General features: G+C 46.0%; 3 protein-coding genes across 7 annotated transcripts; 1 reads left to right on the top strand and 2 right to left on the bottom strand.

Moving 5' to 3' along the window:
- Positions 1-1,484: 1,484 nt before the first annotated feature.
- On the top strand, positions 1,485-8,759 carry RAMAC (RNA guanine-7 methyltransferase activating subunit). Of its 3 annotated transcripts, none has more exons than XM_036277823.1 (3): positions 1,485-1,557; positions 6,041-6,219; positions 7,597-8,759. In XM_036277823.1, the coding sequence occupies exons 2-3, from the start codon at positions 6,050-6,052 to the stop codon at positions 7,781-7,783; spliced, it is 357 nt and encodes a 118-aa protein (XP_036133716.1). In that variant the 5' UTR covers positions 1,485-1,557; positions 6,041-6,049; the 3' UTR covers positions 7,784-8,759. The 3 variants fall into 3 exon arrangements, with proteins under 3 accessions (XP_036133716.1, XP_036133714.1, XP_036133715.1); XM_036277821.1 differs by having other exon boundaries at positions 6,019-6,219; XM_036277822.1 differs by lacking the exon at positions 1,485-1,557 and adding an exon at positions 1,578-1,615 and having other exon boundaries at positions 6,019-6,219.
- Positions 5,837-21,033, bottom strand: CUNH15orf40 (chromosome unknown C15orf40 homolog). 3 transcript variants are annotated; one of them, XR_004961465.1, is made up of 7 exons: positions 20,902-21,033; positions 19,740-19,866; positions 17,586-17,713; positions 15,686-15,783; positions 10,014-10,184; positions 6,137-6,188; positions 5,837-5,908 (listed from the first exon to the last, which is right to left on the bottom strand). XR_004961465.1 is itself a non-coding variant. In XM_036277820.1 (5 exons), the coding sequence occupies exons 1-4, from the start codon at positions 21,013-21,015 to the stop codon at positions 15,688-15,690; spliced, it is 465 nt and encodes a 154-aa protein (XP_036133713.1). In that variant the 5' UTR covers positions 21,016-21,033; the 3' UTR covers positions 14,634-14,726; positions 15,686-15,687. The 3 variants fall into 3 exon arrangements, 1 of the variants encoding a protein (XP_036133713.1); XR_004961466.1 differs by lacking the exons at positions 5,837-5,908; positions 6,137-6,188 and adding an exon at positions 9,694-9,875; XM_036277820.1 differs by lacking the exons at positions 5,837-5,908; positions 6,137-6,188; positions 10,014-10,184 and adding an exon at positions 14,634-14,726.
- On the bottom strand, positions 12,861-14,720 carry TIGD1 (tigger transposable element derived 1). The gene has a single exon (XM_036277817.1). The coding sequence runs from the start codon at positions 14,668-14,670 to the stop codon at positions 12,892-12,894; it is 1,779 nt and encodes a 592-aa protein (XP_036133710.1). The 5' UTR covers positions 14,671-14,720; the 3' UTR covers positions 12,861-12,891.
- Positions 21,034-22,546: the final 1,513 nt, after the last annotated feature.

The following is a 22,546-nucleotide window of genomic DNA, read 5'->3' as shown; positions in this document are numbered from 1 at the left end:
AACTTTATATTTCCCATTCCTGACTCCTAAATTTGGGTATTTCCTGAGGCGTAGGCCTTGGCCTTCTGCTTTTCTCTATAAATACTTCTCCTGTGGAAAGATCCTATACACTGATGATTTCAACCGCTGTTTTTCAGGGATGAATCACGCATTTACATATTTAGGCATCGCCGCTCTTGGGCTCCAGGTCTGTATTTCTAACAACCTCCCAAACATTTTCTTTTGGATAGTTCACTATCCATCTCAGACGCTACAAATCGTTTGGAGCTCTGAACTCATTTTTTGCTTTAAAACCAACTCACCCTACGGCTACCCCTTTTCAGTCCCAATTTCCCAGGTTTAAGGGATTGGAGTCTTCCCTGACTCCTCCCAATCCTTTCCTCCCGGGTCTGCTGTTACTAAGGACGGTACTATTCGGTTATTGTAACTAACCGGGGTCTTTCTGCTCTCTCCTCTACCACTCAACACCAAGACTCTCCTGTCTGCCCATCCACGGTGTCCTGCACACTTTTGTAGGTTAATGTTTGTAACACGTGGCTTGAAACATTTGGAGTTCCAGCCTTCATTCCGGAAACATTTGCCGAGCGCTTCCTTCCCACGAAGCACAATGGGACACAGGGCAGGAGATGCAGAGATGACATCGGATAAAGGTCTTCTTATAGTCGAACAGGGGAAAGCCTGGTGCATAAATCCTGTTATCGCTCTCAGTTAGCGCGTGGTAAGAACCGGATGAACACACGCAGTCTCAGTGTCACGGGTAAGGGGACGATGAAAGCCGAAGGGCGGAAGATAAAACTGGAGTTTTTGAATCCAAGCTAATAAATGTGTCCTTTGCTGTACGGGGAACAGGGAGCCGGTGGGGATCTCGGATGGGAGCCGGGCTCGAGGACGATTGAACCGTCAGATACTGACACCCACGTGCCCCCGCGGAAGCCGGCGTGCGGTCTGGAAAGCGGTCTGGGAGGGAAGTGGCCCCGTTCTGTGCGGGACGCTCGGCGTGCGGACGCCTGCAGAACGTTCGAGAAGAAGTGGCCGAGGCCCCTGGAGGGCGCCGGGGACTGACGAGTGAGGCTGCAGGAGGGACGGGGTGTGCCGGAGACGGGCGAAGAAACTCACTCCCCGGCCCGCCCCGGCAGGCGGTCAGGGGCCCCGCCGCGGGAGGACCCGCTCCGGCCTCGCGTCCCCCCCAGGTCAGGGGCCGCGGCGCGGGCAGCCCTCCCTCCCGTCTCTGCGTCTCCCCAGAGCCTCCGTGCCTGCCCGTCACCGGCTCCCGGCAAGGGGGCCCAGCACGCGGCGACATCTCTTCCCGCTCAGGAGCTGCAGGCGGGGAGCACGCGGAGGCCGTCACCCCAATTAGTCGCGCTCCGACGTCTGCACCGCCGGCGCTTCCGCGGGGAAGACGCCTCACGCCCCAGCTATCGCGAGACTCGACGGACCCGCCTCTGGAAGCCCGCCGGAAGCGGAAGTCGGCGGGTTGTCGGCTTCTGACAGCGGTGGCTCCGTCACCTGGGAGAAGCGAGGCGCCGTGGGGCTGAACCGACGAGCCGTGGGCCAGAGGTGGGTTTCCTGCGTGCTCCGCCGGCTCGGCCCGAGCGGAGTAGCCGGCGCGGGGCGGGTGAGTTGCCCGTTATGGCGCCAGGGAGGAGGGAATCGCCGAGCCGAGCGGGGGCGAGGGGTCCTCGGTCTGCGGCTCCAGGTCCGGGCGCCTTCGCGAGATCGGAAGCCCCGGACCCTTCATGGCCTCCAGTGGCCTTCGCGCCTGGACAGCTAAGGTGCTTCCGGAGGGAGCGAATCTGCCACAGCCTTGGGGGCGGGCCGGGACCGCGCTGGCTGCAGCCCCTACCGTCCTGTTCCCTGGGCTCACCTGCGGGGCAGCGGGACCCGCGCTGGCCAGTTCTCCGGGTTCACCTGCGGGGCAGCGGGACCCCGCGCTGGCCAGTTCTCCGGGTTCACCTGCGGGGCAGCGGGACCCCGCGCTGGCCAGTTCTCCGGGTTCACCTGCGGGGCAGCGGGACCCGCGCTGGCCAGTTCTCCGGGTTCACCTGCGGGGCAGCGGGACCCCGCGCTGGCCAGTTCTCCGGGTTCACCTGCGGGGCAGCGGGACCCCGCGCTGGCCAGTTCTCCGGGTTCACCTGCGGGGCAGCGGAACCCCGCGCTGGCCAGTTCTCCGGGTTCACCTGCTCTCTGGGCTCACCTGCGGGGCAGCGGGACCCCGCGCTGGCCAGTTCTCCGGGTTCACCTGCGGGGCAGCTGCGGCACCCGGACCCCGCGCTGGCCAGTTTCTCCGGGTTCACCTGCGGGGCAGCGGAACCCCGGCGCTGGCCAGTTCTCCGGGTTCACCTGCGGGGCAGCGGGACCCCGCGCTGGCCAGTTCTCCGGGTTCACCTGCGGGGCAGCGGGACCCCGCGCTGGCCAGTTCTCCGGGTTCACCTGCTCTCTGGGTTCACCTGCGGGTCAGCGGAACCCGCGCTGGCCAGTTCTCCGGGTTCACCTGCGGGTCAGTGGAACCCCGCGCTGGCTAGTTCTCTGGGTTCACCTGCGGGGCAGCGGAACCCGCGCTGGCCAGTTCTCCGGGTTCACCTGCGGGGCAGCGGGACCCCGCTCTGGCCAGTTCTCCGGGTTCACACTGCTCTCTGGCTAATCCTGCGGGGCAGCGGGACCCCGCGCTGGCTAGTTCTCTGGGTTCACCTGCGGGGCAGCGGAACCCCGCGCTGGCCAGTTCTCTGGGTTCACCTGCGGGGCAGCGGAACCCCGCGCTGGCCAGTTCTCCGGGTTCACCTGCGGGGCAGCGGGACCCCGCGCTGGCTAGTTCTCTGGGTTCACCTGCGGGGCAGCGGGACCCCGCGCTGGCCAGTTCTCCGGGTTCACCTGCGGGGCAGCGGAACCCGCGCTGGCCAGTTCTCCGGGTTCACCTGCGGGGCAGCGGGACCCCGCGCTGGCCAGTTCTCCGGGTTCACCTGCTCTCTGGGCTCACCTGCGGGTCAGTGGAACCCCGCGCTGGCTAGTTCTCTGGGTTCACCTGCGGGGCAGCGGAACCCCGCGCTGGCCAGTTCTCCGGGTTCACCTGCTCTCTGGGCTCACCTGCGGGGCAGCGGGACCCCGCGCTGGCCAGTTCTCCGGGTTCACCTGCGGGGCAGCGGGACCCTGCGCTGGCCAGTTCTCCGGGTTCACCTGCTCTCTGGGCTCACCTGCGGGTCAGTGGAACCCCGCGCTGGCTAGTTCTCCGGGTTCACCTGCGGGTCAGTGGAACCCCGCGCTGGCTAGTTCTCCGGGTTCACCTGCGGGTCAGTGGAACCCCCCGCTGGCTAGTTCTCCGGGTTCACCTGCGGGTCAGTGGAACCCCGCGCTGGCCAGTTCTCTGGGTTCACCTGCGGGGCAGCGGAACCCCGCGCTGGCCAGTTCTCCGGGTTCACCTGCGGGTCAGTGGAACCCCCCGCTGGCTAGTTCTCCGGGTTCACCTGCGGGTCAGTGGAACCCCGCGCTGGCCAGTTCTCTCCAAGGCAGTCGCGGCAGCCAGAGTTCTGTGAGGCTTTACTCGTGGTAATAATGTCCCGGTACAGATCTGAAAGGCTGTGCCCTTTTATTTCACCGGACAGGCGCACACCCTGTGAAGCTGTTCTTCATGCTGGAACCAGCTCATCGGTTCCGAAGGCAGAGGACCAGTCTTTCCGTCGTCCAGCCCTTCGCTGGCACTTCTGCGCACTCTCGAGCTAACGAGGGGGCTGTGCAGCACTTTTCACCCAACCCCCGCACTAACTTCAGCCCTGACGACCCCTACCCACCACCTGCCCCTTTTGAGGGAATCAAGTTTTGCTTTTGTTTTTTTCGTACCACACATCTAAACCTAAACATTAAACAGCACAGCCTCAAATCCCTGGGATAAGCACAGCTTGGATAAATTAAAATTCTATTTATTTTTTTAATCTTAATTAAATTTACAGGGGTAACATTGGTTAACACCATTCTGTTTAAATTTCATTCTCATGAGTAATGATAAATGTATTTACTTGTGGGAGGGTGTTGTGAGAGAACATAAAAATAGAATAGCACATTTGTCTTGCCTTATGATTTTTATTGCCCATCTGGTTAAGTATGGGCCCTCTTTCTTGATTTCTGTGATCCCTATAGAAACCCAGGCACGAATTTTAATTAGCATAATTAATTTTATTGTTAATCCTCACCCGAGGACACTTTTTCTATTGATTTTTAGATAGAGTGGAAGGGAGGGAGGGAGGGAGGGAGAGAAAGAGAGGACATCGATCGATTGCCCCGAACAACCCCGCCTGACCAGGGACAGGGATGGAACCTGCAACACAGGTACATGAGCTTGACCCTGGAATTGAACTGGCGACCCCATGGTCCCAAGGCCAGCTCTCTAATTGCTAAGCCAAACTGGCCAGGGCAGCAGAATTTATTTTAAATCGTACCTTGGATTTGAGAACTTGACAGCAGTTTGCCAATCCCAGACACATGAAAAGTGTGGTATTTAGTAAAGCACACTGCTGTATCCTGAAAGGTAAAACATGTAGTTTTACCTTTGTTTCTTGCATCCAAACAATCTCAGTTTAATTTTGTTGGGATGAAGGTGGTAGTATAAATATTTGCATATTTTGAACGATTTGGAGTAAAAACAAACTAATGAAGCAGCTATCTTCCAATATCACATCTCTTTATCAAAGACTTTTTACTATAAGTTAAAATACAGGAAGAAAAATAATTTGGGAGATGTCAGATAAGAGGGAGATTTGGTTTTAAAGTTTTTGCATGATGTCACAGGTACCCCAAATCAGAAAATAGGTTTTTCTGACTTGCAAAACTATTTCTCTGCAAAACCAGTCCTAGTCTTCAGTTACCCCTTAACTATGGCCCCTTTTCCCATTCTCAGCCAAGCTCCTGAAAGCTTAAGTCTATAATCAGTGTAGATTTTTACTTCTTTACCTTCCAGTTACTTCTCAGTTGTAATCCTGCTTCAATTCCTACTACTATAGAATAATCACCTCCTAATAGCTAAATCCAGTTAATTTTCTCTTCTTGGTTCTTTCTGTCACTGTACCATTCAACACTGATGACCATTCCCTTTTTAGTTTCTTGCCTTCTATCATAATCTCTTCTGGTTCTTATCTGTGTTGTGTCTTATCAGTGTGTGTTTTCCTATCCGGTCTTTATCTTCTACTGTCTATGTTCTCCAGGATTCTGCTCCTTGGTACTCTCCTTATTCCTCCTCCGAGGAATCTCACTCATTCTCATAGCATTAACCACTAACAAATTTGCTGATGTCTCTCATGTTCATCTTCAACCCAGTTCTCAGTCCCAAATAATTAACTTTGAACTGTCTCTCCCAGTGGATGTATGTGCTTTAGCTAACTTCAAACTCAGTATATATCCTCACCCACCCTTCTTTCTGTAGTTCCTATGGCACCATAGCCTGTCCAATCATTTGGCCAGCAGCCTGGGAGTATTCTATCTCCCCTCTCCTCCCAACATCGTCAGTAATTCCTCCTGAAATCCCTTTAAAACTATTCTCACAGTCACTGCCTCAGATTAAGCCCTCAGCATGTTACCTGCATTACTACAGTAATCTGCCTTTAGTCTAATCTTACTTGTCTATCTCTACCCTGTTAGAAAAGTGATCCTTCTAAATAGTAAATTTGCTCTGGAGATTTCCCTGTTTAAACCACCTGTGATTTCTCATTGCATACCAGAAAAAGTGCAAAACTGTCTGGAATAGTTTTTCCCAATTTGACCCATCTACTTTTCCAATTTCATTTCTCCATATTCACTTCTAAATATAAATCTCCAATTATATTTATACCTTACCTGTTTCTTCTACTAGACTAAGAGCTCTCTGGAGGCAGGGTCCATGATATATTTTTATCTTTGTACGCCATGATTCTAGTTAGCACAATACCTGTATTATAGTAATCAAGAAATACTCTATTGAATGTCTAGAATACCCTAAAATTGTTTACTTCTTTGTTTTTCACTGGTAAAATACTGTTACTTTTTTCATTCTAATAGAAACATATTAAAAACTGTACAGAATTTCAGAATGACTGATACTTCTGAAGCGGTTCCAAATTATGAAGAGATGTTTGCCAATAGATTCACAGAAGATGACAAAGACTACCAGGAATACCTGAAACGCCCTCCTGCGTCCCCTCCAATTGTCGAGGAATGGAATAGCAGAGCTGGTGGGAACCAAAGAAATAGAGGCAATTGGTATGTATTACTTCAGAAGGATGGACTGCAGATGGCTGATCTGGGAGAGAACAGCTTTAATCTGCTAGCCCAGAAGACCACTGAGGTCAGGGACCAATGTTCTTGTTCAGTATGGTATACCTAGTGCCTGGCACGAATTACGTGGCTGGTAAATACTTGCTTTAATATTTTGTCAACCCACGTTATTTTTTCCTTAGTGTTCAATTGTGTGTGTGTGTTTAAATGTTCTTTCTGTGGACTAATTTTGTTTGCAAATATACTTTAAAACCTAGTCTTCTATATAAATTCGTATAAAATTCCATAAGAAAGGTAATGTTTTTGGTTTCACTTTAGAAAGTTTATACAGTGGATGTTACTTCTATTTAATAATTCAAAATAGATAAAAGGAGTAAATTACCATACTGGTTTTTTTCTATCCTCACCCGAGGACATGTTTGCATTTTTATCTTGAAATAGAGAGGGAGAGAGGGAGGAAGAGAGAGAGAGAAACATGGATGTGAGAGAGACACATCAAGTGGTTGCCACCCACACGACCCCAACCGGGGCTGGGGACAAACCACAACTAAGGTACCTGCCCTTAGCGTGAACCAAACCCAGGACTCTGCGGTCCGAGGGCCGACACTCTAACTGCTGAGCCAAACTGGCCAGGACACCATACTGTTTTTTTTTAAATAACTGAATAGTTTTTAGTTTGATTCAGAACTATCCAATTGTTTTGGGTTTGGTGTTGCAGTCTACCTATTTCTCTGCAAAGCATATCCAATGTAACTGGAAGAATGATTTAAATCTTAAGAATGCTTTGAATAACTGGTGCTATAACATTCTATAGAGAAAAATGTTGCCTGGCTGGCGTGGCTCAGTGTTTGAACATTGATCCATGTGCAAGAGGTTGCCGGTTCAATTCCCGGTCAGGGCACATGCCCAGTGTGGGTGTGCAGGAGGCAGCTGACTGATGTTTCTCCTTCATTGATGTTTCTATCTCTCTCTCCCTCTCCCTTCCTCTCTCTAAAAATCAATAAAAACATATTTCAAAATTTTTTTTCTCAAGTATTCAATTAAGAAGTCAAATACAGCCCTGGCTGGTTTTGCTCAGCGGTTAGAGCATCGTCCCACCGACCAAAGAGTCCCGGGTTCGGTTTCCGCTAAGGGCATATACCTTGTGCAGTTTGTCCCCGGCCCCGGTTGTGTGGGTGGCAGCCAGTCAATGTGTCTCTCTCACATCGACGTCTCTCTCTCTTGCTCCCTTCCACTATATCTGAAGATAAATGCAAAAAATGTCCTCGGATGAGGATAAAAAAGAAGTCACATGCAACAGGATAGATTTGTCATGTGTTTTCTTAAAAGAGAAGTATAAAAACATTTTTTGTTTTGTTGTAGGTTGCAAGATAATAGACAGTTTAGAGGTAGAGATGGCAGACGGGGGTGGCCAAGTGACAATCGATCCAATCAATGGCATGGACGACCCTGGGGTAACAATTACCAGCAGCACAGACAAGAAACTTATCACCCTCACCAGTATGGAAACTACAGTTACAACCAACGACCACCCTATGGTTACTACTGATATAAATGTCAGCAGCTTTTAGTAAAACTGTGTATTTTGTTAACAAGACAATAATTTTGTGTATCTTCTGTTGGTCATAATTTTACATCTGATTTTAGAAAAATATATTAACTTTTTGGAACTTGAGACATTTAAAAAAAAAAAAAGATCTTACTAGAGAGATATGATGGTTGCTGGGAATAAATACTTCCCCTAAAAAGGTTGTGGATTATACTGCTTGACTTCTACCTCAGACTCTTCATTTCATGACTTAGTGCTTTGAACTTGGTGCATCTTTTCCTTGTTTGACCTCCAGGAGTTCTTTGTTTTACACAGAAATAAAATTTAAAATGCTTGCTTTTACTTTGTAATATAAGGAAGTATCCATTTACTCAGATGTGCTCATTGGTAAAGTTTTACAGAGGTTGGTAAAATCAATTTGTGAATGCAAAACTATACTTAGTTGTAATGTATTGTACATTAACATCAGCAGTTGTAAGGTAAAGCAATTGTAGTTATCTTTCTTTTTTGGCTCTTGTTGTTATGTGACTATGGTACTTTGTAATTACTCTATAGGTGTGAGTCAGCTCCACAATCATTTTGGTCTCTATTTAGAGAATATCAAGAATAAAACTGTAAAATGAGGAAGGAGTCATTCTGTTTTAGTGTCTTGATCTAATGGTGGATGGGATTAGGGCACACAATCATTTTATACTAACTATAAACAAAGTAGGTAAAAATTCATGTTACACAAGTGTGAAAACTCTGTAAATGTTCCCCTTTCCTTTTCAATCATGTATAAACAAGGCTGCATTATTTGACTCTAGTTACTTTTATGGTACTTAATGTGGATTGATTTTACAATGTTATATTCACTTCCAAATGTGCACCTTTACTGCATTCTCTACTATAAATACTGTGATGCTGTAACTGCCTTTCAGAGTGATCATTGTATTTCAAATAATTTTAATGGCCATTACAATGTTTTTATTTAAGCCCTGCTACTTTGGCTCAGTGGTTAGAGTGTTTGCCTGCAGACCAAAGTGTCGTGGGTTCGATTCCGGTCAAGGGCACATACCTCAGTTGCAGTTTGGTCTCAGGCCCTGGTTGGGTTGTGCAGGAGGCAACCAATTGATGTGTCTCTCTCACATCCATGTTTCTCTCTCTCTCCCTCCCTCCCACTCTATCTGAAGATAAATGGAAGAAAATTGTCCTTGGGTAAGGATGAAAACAAAACAGAAAGATGGTTTTATTTAAATAAAATACAATATTAATTTCCCAAGTTTTGGCAGTTAGCCTATTCATTAATGTGATGAGCTTTTGATTATTCTATTCTTTATATCCATTGAAAAAGGTTTATTGGGCCCTGGACGGTTTGGCTCAGCAGTTAGAGCGTCGGCCTGTGGTCCAGAGAGACCGCGGTTCCCGCTAAGGGCGCGTACCTCGGTTGCAGTTTGTCCCCGGCCCTGGTAGGGTCGTGCGGGTGGCAGCCACTCGATGTGTCCCTTTCACGTTGATGTTTCTCTCTCTCTCTCTCTCTCTCCCTCCCACTCTATCTGAACAAAAAAGAAGAAATGTCCTCGGGTGAGGATAAAAAAAATAATTAAAAAAAATAGTGTCAAGGAATTCATCTCAAATAGTCTGTAGTAAGAGCATACAGCATTAGGCATAAGAAGTCCTAGTTTGTAGTCTTGTCCTTTCAAGGTATGTGACCTTGAGAAAATCACTTCAACTGTGAACTTATCTGCTCACCTATAAAAATGGGGACAATACCTACCCTGCCATTTCACAGGGTTATCACAAAAATATATGACCAAACATACAACAGCCTGAGAATAGAAACTAGAGCTTATGACCATTAAACCCCCAGTGGCACATAACTGATGTTGCATAAACATTTGTTGAGTCAATGAGAGGAAAGTATTTGGTAAAATGTAAAGCATAATGTTCATATAAAGGATGTGGAGTAGCTCATAGAAGATGAGGTAGGCAGGAGGAGACTTAGAGTTGTGATTATTTCCTTACATGAATTAAAATATGAATTAGCATATGACTTACACTATGAATGAGGAGTTAGTTACCAGTGCTGTCAGACTGGAAAAGTGGAGATGAGCTGTGGATGGATAATAACCTTCAGATTTTAAGATTTACAGGATGGTATGGGAGGAGCAGGTGAACAAGTCTTCCATCAGAACTAACGTGATTTGACTGCCCCCTTGCAGGATTAAGTGAAAGCATTTACATAAAGTACCTGTCACTAAACCAGGCTCCTAACAGGTGCCCAGTCAATGTCAGCTTTGTGCCTCCAGAAGTAGAGTGCAGTGTGTCTGGGCTGACTTGGGTGCAAGTGCAGCTCACAATCTTCCACCAACGTCTCCATGGGCGGATGGGCGAATTTCAGTTGGTGTTTTCGTTCCTGTCCCTAAGGGGCACAGAGAGCCCGAATGTATTAATTACCAGTTAGATTTTCTCTGGGTTTCAGTACTTCTTCAGCTTCAGGGTATAACACGATGATGATCTCATGGTTTTTTTCCACTGCCAGTGCCTTTAAGTCCCTAAGGAGCTCCAGCCTGTTTGTCTGAATTAGGTCAATAAAGCTACTCTAATTGCTGAAGGCCAGAGCTTTTTCTTTTTTGTGTTTTTTCTCACTTTAAAAGTTCCTTCACAATATACATTTTATGTGTCCTATAAATATTGTCAAAAGCGAAACAATACAAATGTGAATAATCCATACCCACCCAGTGATTATGGTCCACTGTGTATGTGTCTTTCCCCATGCCCACACAAATGTATATAAATTTGATATACATAAACATTTTCCTTTTTACTAAAGTGAGGTTATATTATATATAAAAATACACACACACACATACATGTATATTATCCTCTGTTTATGCAATAGAATATGAGACATCACTCCAGGTCAGTAGTTACAGATTAAAAACTAAATGATTTAATTTTAATAACATTCTATAGTACGGATTTATCACTGACCATATTAATCTCCTATAGGTAGACACGTTTCCCCTTTCTTTGCCCCTACTAACAATCTGCATTGCTTTGGTCCACATAGCCTTTGGTGCTTTTATGTGTTCTCTAGTCTCAAAAGTAGAACTGTTGGGCTAAAAGGTGTAGTATTTTTAATTTTAGAAAGTGCTGCCTCATTTTATAGAGCACTGTAGCAATTCAGTCCTATCCGAAACACGTAAGTGTGCATATGTCTCTCCTCTCTCCCCAGGACTTCAGCTTTTTGTCTAGGTGACCACAGGCTTTTATTTTTTAAATCAGAGAATTTTATTAGGTTGTGTCTCTTGGTTGATCATTCTTTGTCAGTTTCACTTGGGATACTGCCTTTCATTCTGTAAATGTATGTTATTTCTTCATTTTCTTGATCACACCTTTAAATACTCTTCTGTTCCATTTCTTTGGTTGTCTTCTTCGGGGTTCCAATGATGTATGTGCTGATACTCCTTTGACTTGTTCCTCTCATTTTCCTTTCTTTGCTCACCATCCTCTGTCCAGCCCTCTAAATCACATGCCATGTTCAACATCTTTGTTGTTTTCAACATGGCCTTTATTTTTATGATACTTTTATTTTTCAATCTGATTAGCCACATTTCAAGTGTTCAGCAGCCACATGTGGCCACCAACTACAGTACAGTATCAGCAGCACAGCTCTAGAAGAAGTGGACAAAAGGCGTGGAGTTCTATTGGCTTGACTTGCTTCCTTATTCTCCCCAGTGCTCTAATCCCCAAGGTGTCATTGGGGAAACCTGAGGTTTTGAAAGTGAGAAAGTCACTGCAATAGGAAAACCACATCATGGGTGAGATGAGTTTCATGGAGAAATGACCAGTCTATAACTGGTGCTGCAAAGTGTGGGTATTCCCCCCTGCCCAAACTCTAACAGCAAGGAGACTAGACGGACCTTGTGGCACACAGCTAGAATAGGATTGTAAAATGCTGAAAATCTTATCAACCGAATTATAAGGATTGTCTGAAGAAAGCCTTTGTGGGCAGAAACAGGTGGTCTTCCTGGAGCCTAGAATAAGGGAGTCCTGTGACATAAATCATCAGTATCTAGTGCTGACCCAGGAGAGGGGCTAAGATATAATGGACCTATCCCTGCAGCAGAAATGGGAGCTCCAGATGGTCATAGCTCCCTAACCCAGGCCCATAATTTCCCTGGCTCTGATCCCAAGCTCTTCAAGCAGCCCAAACTAACTGGTCTTTTACAAGATTTCCCAAAGGGGCAGAATGTACTCACTAGAGGATGCCACTATACAGTCTAATTGACAGGTGTGTTCCTCACACGAGTTAATACATTTGGCATCTTGTTTAGAAATTAGTTTCTGTCAATTGTCCAGCCCAATTTCATTTTCAAAAACACCGACTAAAGGGGATTTCTGAAAATTGTAGAGTTTAAGGGAGGCATGTGGGTCCATGCTGAGTCCACTCCAGCAGTGACCCTGAACTTCTGAATACCCAGTCGGCCTGGGTTAATTCTACACTCTGGCTTGAGCTAAACTCAAGACATACGGGGAGTAAGAAGGGGTGTCCCTGAGAAAACGAGACAAAAAGGACCACGGGTATCAGGCACTGCAGAAGTTATTTCCTAATAGTGAACTTCAGTTCCTTCTTCAAATTAGGTGCTTCTCTGCTTTTGCATTATATTGCCACTTCTTGGATCTAAATAGAAAAATCTAGGTTCTTAAATTTTTAATCTCTAGGCACATGTATTTTTAAAAAACTAAGTGGGGGCCATGGTGGGTTCCGAAATTTATGTTCTGCATTACATAACAGGAACTACTTAACCAAATCCCTAGAATTTATAAGAGGGGGGATGCTGGGAGCCCACTGCCCAGAAAAAAATTGCCTCCTAACGTTTGTGTTTTTAGCTGTTTGGAATTTTAAACACTCCAAAGGTGCCACCTACACACCCTGGTTCTCTCTCCATCCCTAGCTGGCAAAGGAGTGAGGAGAGGCCCGCAGGAGTCGGGAGTCCAGGTTTTCTGCTGCTGCCTCCAGGGGCAGGATGAGCCAGGTTTTGCTTTCTCAGGTTCTGTCAATGTATGGTGTGGCAAACAATGTACATACGTTAATTAAAAAGTACTTTATTGCTAAAAAAATGCTAACCATCATCTGAGCCTTCAGGGAGTCGTATTCTTTTTGGTGGTGGAGAGTCTTGTTTCAGTGTTAACAGCTGCTGACTGACTGGGGTGGTGGTTGCTGAAGGCTGGGGTGGCTGTGGAAATTTCTTAAAATAAGACAACAATGAAGTTTGCCTCATCGATTGGCTCTTCCTTTCACGAATGATTTTCCTGTAGCATGCAATGCTATTTGATAGCATTTTACCCACAGTATAACTTCTTTCAAAATTGGAATCAATCCTCTCAAACCCTGATGCTGCCTCATCAACTAAGTTTATGTAATATTCTAAGTCCCTTGTTGTCATTTCAACAATCACATCATCCTCATCAGGAGCACATTCTATCTCAAGAAACCACTTTCTTTGCTCATCCATAAGAAGCAACTCCTCATCTGTTAAAGATTTATCATGAGACTGCAGCAATTCAGTCACATCTTCAGGCTCCACTTCTAACTCTAGTTCTCTTGCTATTTCCACCACATCTGCAGTTACTTCCTCCAATGAAGTCTTGAACTCCTCAAAGTCATCCATGAGGGTTGGAATCAACTTCTTCCAAGCTCCTGTTATTGTTGATATTTTGACCTCGTCCCATGAATCACGAATGTTCTTAATGGCTTCTAGGATAGTGAATCCTTTCCAGAAGGTTTTCAATTTACTTTGCCCAGCTCCATCGGAGGAGTCACTATCTACAGCAGCTATAGCCTTACGAAATGTATTTCTTAAATAGTAAGACTTGAAAGTTGAAATTACTCCCTGACCCATGGGCTGCAGAATGGATGCTGTGTTAACAGGCATGAAAACAACATTAATCTCATTGTACATCTCCTTCAGAGCTCTTGGGTGAACAGGTATATTGTCAATAAGCAGTAATATTTTGAAAGGAATCTTTTTTTCTGAGCAGTAGTTCTCAACAGTGGGCTTAAAATATTCAGTAAACCATGATGTAAACAAATGTGCTGTCATCCAGGCTTTGTTGTTCCATTTATAGAGCACAGGCAGAGTAGATTTAGCGTAATTCTTAAGGGCTGTAGGATTTTCAGAATAATAAATGAGCATTGGCTTCAACTTAAAGTCACCAGCTGCATTAGCCCCTAACAAGAGAGTCAGCCTGTCCTTTGAAGCTTTGAAGCCAGGCACTGACTTCTCCTCTCTAGCTATGAAAGTTCTAGATGGCATCTTCTTCCAATATAAGGCTGTTTCATCTACATTGAAAATCTGTTGTTTAGTGTAGCCACCTTCGTTAATTATTTTAGCTAGATCTTCTGGGTAACTTGCTGCAGCTTCTACATCAGTACTTGCTGCTTCACCTTGCACTTTTATGTTACAGAGACGGCATCTTTCCTTAAACCTCATGAACCAACCTCTACTAGCCTCAAATTTTTCTCCTGCAGCTTCCTCACCTCTCTCAGCCTTCATAGAATTGAAGAGAGTTAGGGCCTTGGCCTGGATCAGGCTTTGGCTTAAGGGAATGTTGTGGATGGTTTGCTCTTTTATCCAGACCACTAAAACTTTCTCCACATCAGCAATCAGGCTGTTTTGCTTTCTTATCACTCGTGTGTTCATTGGAGTAGCACTTTTAATTTCCTTCAAGAACTTTTCCTTTGCATTCACAACTTGGCTAACTGTTTGTCGCAAAAGGCCTAGCTTTCGGCCTATCTCGGCTTTTGACATGCCTTCCTCACTAAGCTTAATCATTTCTAGCTTTTGATTTAAAGTGAGAGATGTGCGACTCTTCCTTTCACTTGAACACGTAAAGGCCATTGTAGGGTTATTAATTGGCCTAATTTCACTATTGTTGTATCTCGGAATAGGGAGGCCTGAGGAAAGGGAGAGAGATGGGGGAACAGCTGGTGGGTAGAGCAGTCAGAACACATGCATTTATCAATCAAGTTCACTATCTTACATGAGTGTGATTCATGGTGCCACAAAACAATCACAATAGTAACATTAAAGATCACTATTCACAGATCACCATAACAAATATAATAATGAAAAAGTTTGAAATATTTCAAGAATTACCAAAATGTGTCACAAAGAAACAAAGTGAACAAATGCTGTTGGAAAAATGGTACTGACAGACTTGTTCAACAAAGGGTGGTCACAAACCTTGAATTTGTAAAAAAAAAACAAACCAAAAAAAATAGCCCTGTATCTGCAAAATGCAATAAAATGAAGTATACCTGTACACATCTTGATTATTCTTTCTTACTTTTTCATAAAAAGCTCAAGGGTTTCAAAAAAATGCAGAAAACATTTTTGCACACACATAAGTATTTTACAATATAAACACTACAGAACAGTGGCAAGTTTTCTTGTCACGTGTAAACTGGATTAGAAGGCAATGCCTAGAATTCCAGAAGTGTTGTAGAAATATTACCATTTTAATTTACAATCAGGATAAACTGCATTTAAGTGGGAGTCAAGGGATCTGGTTTCTGGTTGTCATCTTGCACAGTGTGATTCTGAGTGTATCTCAACTTCTGGATAACAGAAGCACCATCACAAAATGAAAGGGGCTGAATCAGGTAATCTTTGAATAACCGTCCCGCCTCTGTTATTCTGTAATGTCATGAAATCAAAGTAACATGTTCCAAGCCATTTGGGGTCAGGCATTTTAGAACCTATATTCAATGTACTTTTTTGAGACATATTCTTACTTAACTACATATTTTTTTACATGTTCTTCTGTGCAATTAACTATATTTTCCTATTTTAGCAGCTTCTTCATCATTAGCAATAAAAATGTTTCTTAAGGATATATTTTTTCATTTCTTACTTTTATTTTTTTTCAACTTGCTTTTGCAATTTCTCCAAGATCTCTTCTGGAGTTGTGGAGGCCCAAAGCTTCACCACTTTTTCACGAGATTTACCGCCCTGGATTAAAAGGAAAACACAGTGTCAGGTTAACAAACTAAACTCTCTGAAACTATTAGAAACAGAACTCAGTTGTGTGATTGCAGACACGTCCTCTGGTGGCCTGCAACTTTCCTGACAGCTCAGCTACCACTTTCTCCTGGCCAATGTGCTCTCTCTCTCTAAGATTCCACCTTACTAAAATTTCACAACTCTCCAGGGCTTTTACTTTCAGATGTCAATTTCTGTAAAAATAAAAACTGGGCATTACCTTTAATGAATACGGAATCCAGATGTACAATATTCTGGTTTCTAGTAATTCTTTTGTTTGAGTTAAAAGTGAAAATTATTTTTTAATTATCAAAACAAATACTGCAATTTCATATAAACTTTGTATAAAAATAATTCCAGAATACAGAAAAAGTGTTGCTCTCTATGCTGTTACACACTTCTGAAAATTCAAAAAGAAAAATTTCACATTTTCAAGTGCTGTGATTCCATAACCACTGAAGACACCATTAAAAAGATTTGTTTTGAAAACATTCTTTAAAGAAAGTAAAATCCAAGCAGGAATTTATCTAGTTGGGTAGAAGTGGGTTGTGACTTTCAAATATCAGACCATGCACACTGGCAGAAAACCAGAAATGACCTGCCACAGGTAGGGCACAATGAGGGACCTGATGTGCAGATGGATTTTTAGGTACAGCCTATTAATCAGTGACTGAATGCCAACCGGAACCCGGATGGGAGCTACAGAGTATAGCACTGGGATACAAGTAGAGCTTTAAGAGATATAGACAGGGATGGGTCTCACTACTGCAGACTCTATTTCAGTAAGTGGAGGGCAATGCCCAAGAACCTGAGTTTTAGAAATCACTCCCAGGTGGTCTTGATGCCCACCCCTAGCGCAAAGCTGTGGTATGAATGACTTCATATGAGCGTCTCCCGTTGAACGAGGGTAATGTGCAGGAACAGAAATACTTGATGGACTCACTAAGGAAGATGACTGACAATACGAACCATTTTAGATTGTTTAGTGTGGTGATGACTCGAAGGAAGAGAGGAGCAAAATTAATTTGACAGAAAAGGCAGAGTAGTGAATTTAGAAAGGAGAAAATGTAGGATAGGGTAACAACTAAGGAATGTAAGTAGAGCACGTGGACAGTCTGAATCAAGATCGACACAATAGAAATGAAGGAGACAAAACAGATTTTAGTGGTTAATATGACAATTGAAAACAACTCGCTTTTCAATTGCTTGGGGGGAAAAAACAATATTTAAAAAATAACTGAAGGGTAATAATCAAAGATATTTAGCCCTGGCTGGGTGGCTCAGTTGGTTGGAGTGTTGTCCCATATACCAGAAGGTTGTGGGTTCCATCCCTAGTCAGGGCTCATATGGGAGGCAACCAATTGATGTTTCTCTCTCTCTCCCCTACTCCTTCCTCTCTTTAAAAAAATAATTCATAAAACATATACTTGGGTGAGGATTTAAAAAACACACAAAAAGTATTAAAGAGAGAGAGAGAGAGAGAGAATAGCCCTGGCTGGTCTGGCTCAGTGGTTATAGTGTTGACCCTCAGTCCAAAGGGTCTCAGGTTTGATTTTCAATTAAGGTCACATATACCTGGGTTGCAGGTTCCAGCCCTAATCGGGCTCCTGCAGGAGGCATCCAATTAATGTCTTTTTCTCAGATTGATGTTTCTCTCTCTCTCTCTCTCTCTCTCCCTCCTCCCTCCCTCTCCATCAAAAAAGCAATGTAAAAATATCCTTGGGTGAGGAATAACAAAAAAAAAAGAAAGAAAGAGAATAAGAGATACCTACCTTATCTAAAACCACATCACTCTTCCTGAGTTCTAAGACCTTGGAGAGATACCGACAGAGCTCAGCATTAGCCTCTCCTTCCGATGGAGGTGCTGCAATAGCTACACTTACAGCTTCGGCTGTCAGATCTGGAAAGAAAACAGTGTGGACTTCATACTTAAGGAGTTCTTCTTTGGGAAGTGAGGACATTTTGTGAAAGAGTTTGCATTTGCCTGGCACACAGCAGGCTTTCAATTGATAACTGTTAGGTGCAGAAATGAAGGATTAAACTAATAAGACTTAAGAGGAACATAAACATGATAAATATTACAGAAAACAAAATCAGAAAAGAAAATCAATATCTACCCCCCCCCCCCCCCCCCTGACCAAGATGGGCCTAAAGAATTCTGGGCAGTATCCTGGATTTAGGCAACCAGAAACGGTGCTCCTCTGATGGGAACTGCTCCAGGCAGGGAGTCAGCAGCTGGGCACAGCGCCAGCAGCGTCACTGAAGAAGGCTGAACAGCGCAGCTCACTGGATGTACAGGGCTGTTAGGGTTTCCTCATCAGGAAAACAAGAGCACTGGGCTAGATTTGTCTCTTATGTGAAATTCCTCTTTAATGTTTTCAAAATGTAATAACACAAACACTAATTTTAAGGGCACACAAACATGTTTTAAGGACTTTACAAATATTAACTTGTTTAACCCTCATAACAACTTTATGAAAATATCAATACCGATATTATCTCTATTTTACAAACGAGGAAACAGGAATCAAGATGGGCCCAAGGTCACATGGCTAGAAAGTGATGTTGTGAATCAAAAATAAATTTAAACTCGTGTTTTGAAATCAGGGACATTGCTTCTGAATAGTAGTCCTGACTCCCCCATCAACACAGCCGTTATAAAGAGCAGCCTGCCTGTAGTCTTCCACTGTTATTTCTGAGAGAAAGAAGTATTTGTCCAAAGCCGTTTGCAAGTGAGCTTGAGTGGGCTCTACACCTGGGGTTACTCAGGAATTTCCACACACTCACACCTTCCGTGTGAACAACCTGGCCATAGAATCCACAAGAATGAGATAAAACAAATGCCCTCCTACCCTGTCGCTGGCCAATGCCCGGCCAGTGTGGCTCAGTGGTTGAGGGTTGACCCATGGACCAAGAGGTCGCTGGTTGTATTCCTGGTCAGGGGCACATGCCCAGATTGTGGGCCCAGTGGGGGGCATGCAGGAAGCAGCCAATTGGTGTTCTCTCTCATTGATGTTTCTGTCTCTCACTCCCTCTCCTTCTCCTTCTCCTCTCCCTCTAAAATCAATTAAAGAAATTTTTTTTTTTTAAAGAAAAGAAAATGTTGGCCAAGGGAGGGTATGGCCAACCAAGCCTAGCACCTCAATTCTGAGATCTTGTTTTCAAAATATATATTTTTAATTGGAATACAGAGCTTTAAAGATGAAAAGACCTTCAAGATAATTCAGATCAATGGTTTTGGAACGTCTTTCCCCACTCAGAATTCCCTGCCACACACACCCCAATTTACCCTGAAATCCCATTTCAAACAAATGTAAACACAGCAACTCAGAAACCCTGTCTGCTGGCCTCCCCCTTGCCCATCAGAGATTCCTCAGGCACCTTTTGGGCTCCAGGCAACAGCTTGAAAGCTTTTAACTTAGTCCAATTATCCCATCTGACAGATGAAAGAACTGGACCCGGCAATGTTTTGTATTATTTGGATTTAAAACAAGTTCACAAGGGAGTTGACGATCAAGGCTCTCAGATCTCAGGTTTTCTCTCCCTCCTTGCACCAGTGATCATTAAACTCCACCAAAACGTCTTCTTTCTTTGGCCAATGTCTCCAGTTCTGGACTAGGACAAGCTAATACTCTAAGCTATACGTTGTTTCTTCGTGTCCTTTCTAAAACACCATATTTTTAAAAACGAAAATATTCCATGGTTTTTAAAATCTAATCTGGTATGCTTTAAACATCGCATATTCTTTTTTAAACTCTGGTTTTACAACTTTACATTAGAAACTAGAATTTAAAAACAAAAAAGCCTATGCTGCGGTAAAAAATATACTTGCCCGTACGGGATAAACTTTCAACTAACAAAGGCACAGGGAAGGGGGAGGAAACACCTGATTCATACATGCCTCCCACCCCAGTGTCCAGATATACCTGTTATAGCATTTTGTTTAGAGCCAGGTTTGGCATGGATGGCTATGGTGACACAACCTTTAGCATCAACTGCCACAGGACCTAAGGGAGGAAGTGGTCTCTCTGGCTCCTTGCTCTGGCTTTTAGCCTAAAACGACAACAACAACCACACTACAACTTTACAAGGATACAAAGATATTTCCCCACACAGCTGCTCCTTCCACTACTCCCTTTCACCTTTCACCAAGACAAACGAGATTAATTGGAATACAGAGCTTTAAAGATGAAAAAGACCTTCAAGATAATTCAGATCTGTGGTTTTTGAACTAGATTAATTGTCCGTGTCCGAGGAATTCAGGCCACTCGGCATGGTTTCCCAACAGTCTTCATGGCTCAAATCATTCCTCCCTGAAGCCTTCCCATCAATCCCACACACTTTCTGCCTTGAAGACCTGGCTCCGGCTTCCACACCTCGGTGCGGGCTCATTCCCACGGTCTGCTCTGTATTTCCCGTCCCGAAGAGGCAGAGGCCCCTTAGGCATGTTCTATGTCGCATGCAGCGCGAACGAATACGTGTTCGTTAACAACTGAGCCTGGAAGCGCGCATGCATGTGAATCTGGGGGAGGGGAAGGAACCTCGGGGGTATTTCAAGCCTACGACGTGCCACGAGCCGTGCCAAAGCGGTCCGTTCGGCACACACGAACGAGGCACCGGGGCAGCCTGCGGGCAAAGGCGACGTAAAGGTGACGAAGGGCACCTGGCCGAGGCCCTCTGGGAGCTCGGGCTGCAGCGGGGCAGGGAAGGCCGGTCGCTGGGACACACCGAGCGGACCGCGCGCAGGGCGTCCCTCCCGGAGAAGGGAGGCTGTGCGGCCCGGGCTCCCTGGCACTCTGGGCACCTGCCAGCGGGAGCCCCAGGGGCCCGTGGGAGTGCGCCCTGCAGAGCGCGCGGCGCGTTCCCGACCGAAGGGGTGAGGCGGGGCAGCGCACCGGGGCCTCCCGGGAGGCGCAGGCCGAAGGCGCCGCCGGACACACGCCCGCCCGGAACGCGGGGGCGAGGCCCAGGGCGCCCCCCGGTGGAGGGCGGCCCGCAGCGCGAGGCGGGACTGGGCGGTCGCGGCTCCCGGCCCCGCCGTCCCCTCCCCCGGCCCACCCCTCCGCTGCCGCAGAGCCTGCTACCGGCCTTGTTCGTCGCACCAGCTGCCTTCGGCATCTCGACGCCCGCAGGAACTCGGGCGGGGGCGCGAACTCCAGGTCCCGCCCCGAGCAGCCTCAGTCCGGAGCCGAGCGGGAGCATCCTTTCCCGGTAGGCGGAAGAGCGGGCGGCCGGCGCCGGAAGCGCCCTGTGCGCCTGCGCACACCGCGAGCAGGAGCGGCCTCGGGACCCGCGCCTCGGCTCCGGTGCAAAGGGGGCCACCTGCCGGCCGGCGGGAGCAACAGTCCTTGCTTCTCCAGGGCCTGGGCGGGGCCCCTTGACTACCGTGAAGGAGTTTACTGGTATATGGAGGTGCATAAGGTCCTGACTTCAAAAAAAACACACAACTGGATGGGAGTTAATAGAAAGAAGCCAGGAGAAGGGAGGCAGAGGCAGAGGGTGGGGTTCTAAGCACAGCTGGAGAGACTGACCCTTCTACAGGAAGCCTTAGTGGAGCCGGCCTTGCCTTCATAAATGGACGGTCCAAGGGAACAGGTAGGTGGTTTTAGCGCTGGTGGGAGGAGCTGGAGCTTCTTTCATTAGCTGGAGGGAAAGCACTGAAGGTGGGAGGAGCGTGTAACATTTAAATAGGAGAATGGCAAAGGGCTGAAACCCTCACCTGGCTGCACCCATGATCGAGTTGAACTTGGAGACCAGGAAATCATCATGGCCTCAATCTGTACACTATCATTTTAAACACTTTGGACCCAGCAGCCAGAAGTGAAAGATAAGGCCGACAATTGCATTCATCCAGGTGGGTAGGAGGGGGTTCCAGGTTACTGACCAAGTTGTTAAAGTAATCAAAGGTCAGAAGTGGAGAAGGGGAAAGGTCAAAGGTGGAGTCCAGTTGGGTAGAAAATGAAGAGGGCTGACAGGAACAGAGAGAAGGGAATGAATGAATGACACAGTCTTAAGGTTCAATGACATGTAACTGGAGTGCAACGGAGAGCTGAAGCATGAAGGTTGTGGTCAGAGGCGGATGTCTGTGCTATTTCAGAGGCAGTGCAGTTCCACAACAGTAAGGTGCGCAGTGTGGTCATAAGTGGCTGGTGTGGAATGACCAAGGCACTGGAGGTAAGAAGGGAAATGGAAAGCTAGGTTTGGAAAGGTTGTCCACCCCACATGGACATTGAGGCTTTGGTAGAAAAAAGTGAACCAGGTGCTAAACCAGAGACATATTTTCTTTGTTTCAAATCAGTTAAGAAATGAGGCACAAAAGCTGAATCAGTATTAGAGAATTGGTTGAGTCATGACAGCCTCACTTAGAGCTTTGACAGTTATGATGGAAATAAAAGGAGCACTTGGGATGGTGGATTATTAATGGGCTCTCTGGCAGTTGCCTAGATGGGTGGAGAGACAGGGAAGAGGAGCCCGTAAAGAACCATTCAGGCTTTCCTGAAGGTGACTGGAGCAGGGGAGGGGAGCCATCAGCGCCATTTGCCACCCAAACTGTCCCTGACTTATTTCTTCTACCCATAATCTCTGCGGGATAGTGCCCAGTGCTGTGGCAAAGGGCAAGGGCTATGATCCAAATGGCAGAAAACCTTATTATAAATGTCTGTACTGGTTCCTATTTTATCTTCTTTTAGTTCTTAGTAAAGCACCATGTAAAAACTCCATCTTAGCTTTGCCA

Source organism: Molossus molossus, unplaced genomic scaffold, assembly GCF_014108415.1.
Source record: "Molossus molossus isolate mMolMol1 unplaced genomic scaffold, mMolMol1.p scaffold_m16_p_24, whole genome shotgun sequence".
Taxonomy (NCBI): Eukaryota; Metazoa; Chordata; class Mammalia; order Chiroptera; family Molossidae; genus Molossus; species Molossus molossus.
The sequence above is the reverse complement of the archived record's forward strand: the minus strand, read 5'-3'. Positions and strand labels throughout refer to the sequence as shown.

Bases quoted from the DNA above. Each gene is read 5' to 3' on its own strand.
- RAMAC (XM_036277823.1), top strand. From the start codon at position 6,050: ATGACTGATACTTCTGAAGCGGTTCCAAATTATGAAGAGATGTTTGCC. The intron at 6,220-7,596 runs GTATGTATTACT...GTTTTGTTGTAG, and splicing joins CAAAGAAATAGAGGCAATTG to GTTGCAAGATAATAGACAGT.
- TIGD1 (XM_036277817.1), bottom strand. From the start codon at position 14,670: ATGGCCTTTACGTGTTCAAGTGAAAGGAAGAGTCGCACATCTCTCACT.
- CUNH15orf40 (XM_036277820.1), bottom strand. From the start codon at position 21,015: ATGCTCCCGCTCGGCTCCGGACTGAGGCTGCTCGGGGCGGGACCTGGA. The intron at 17,714-19,739 runs GTATATCTGGAC...TTTTCTTTCCAG, and splicing joins TAAACAAAATGCTATAACAG to ATCTGACAGCCGAAGCTGTA. The intron at 15,784-17,585 runs GTAGGTATCTCT...CTTTTAATCCAG, and splicing joins GTGATGTGGTTTTAGATAAG to GGCGGTAAATCTCGTGAAAA.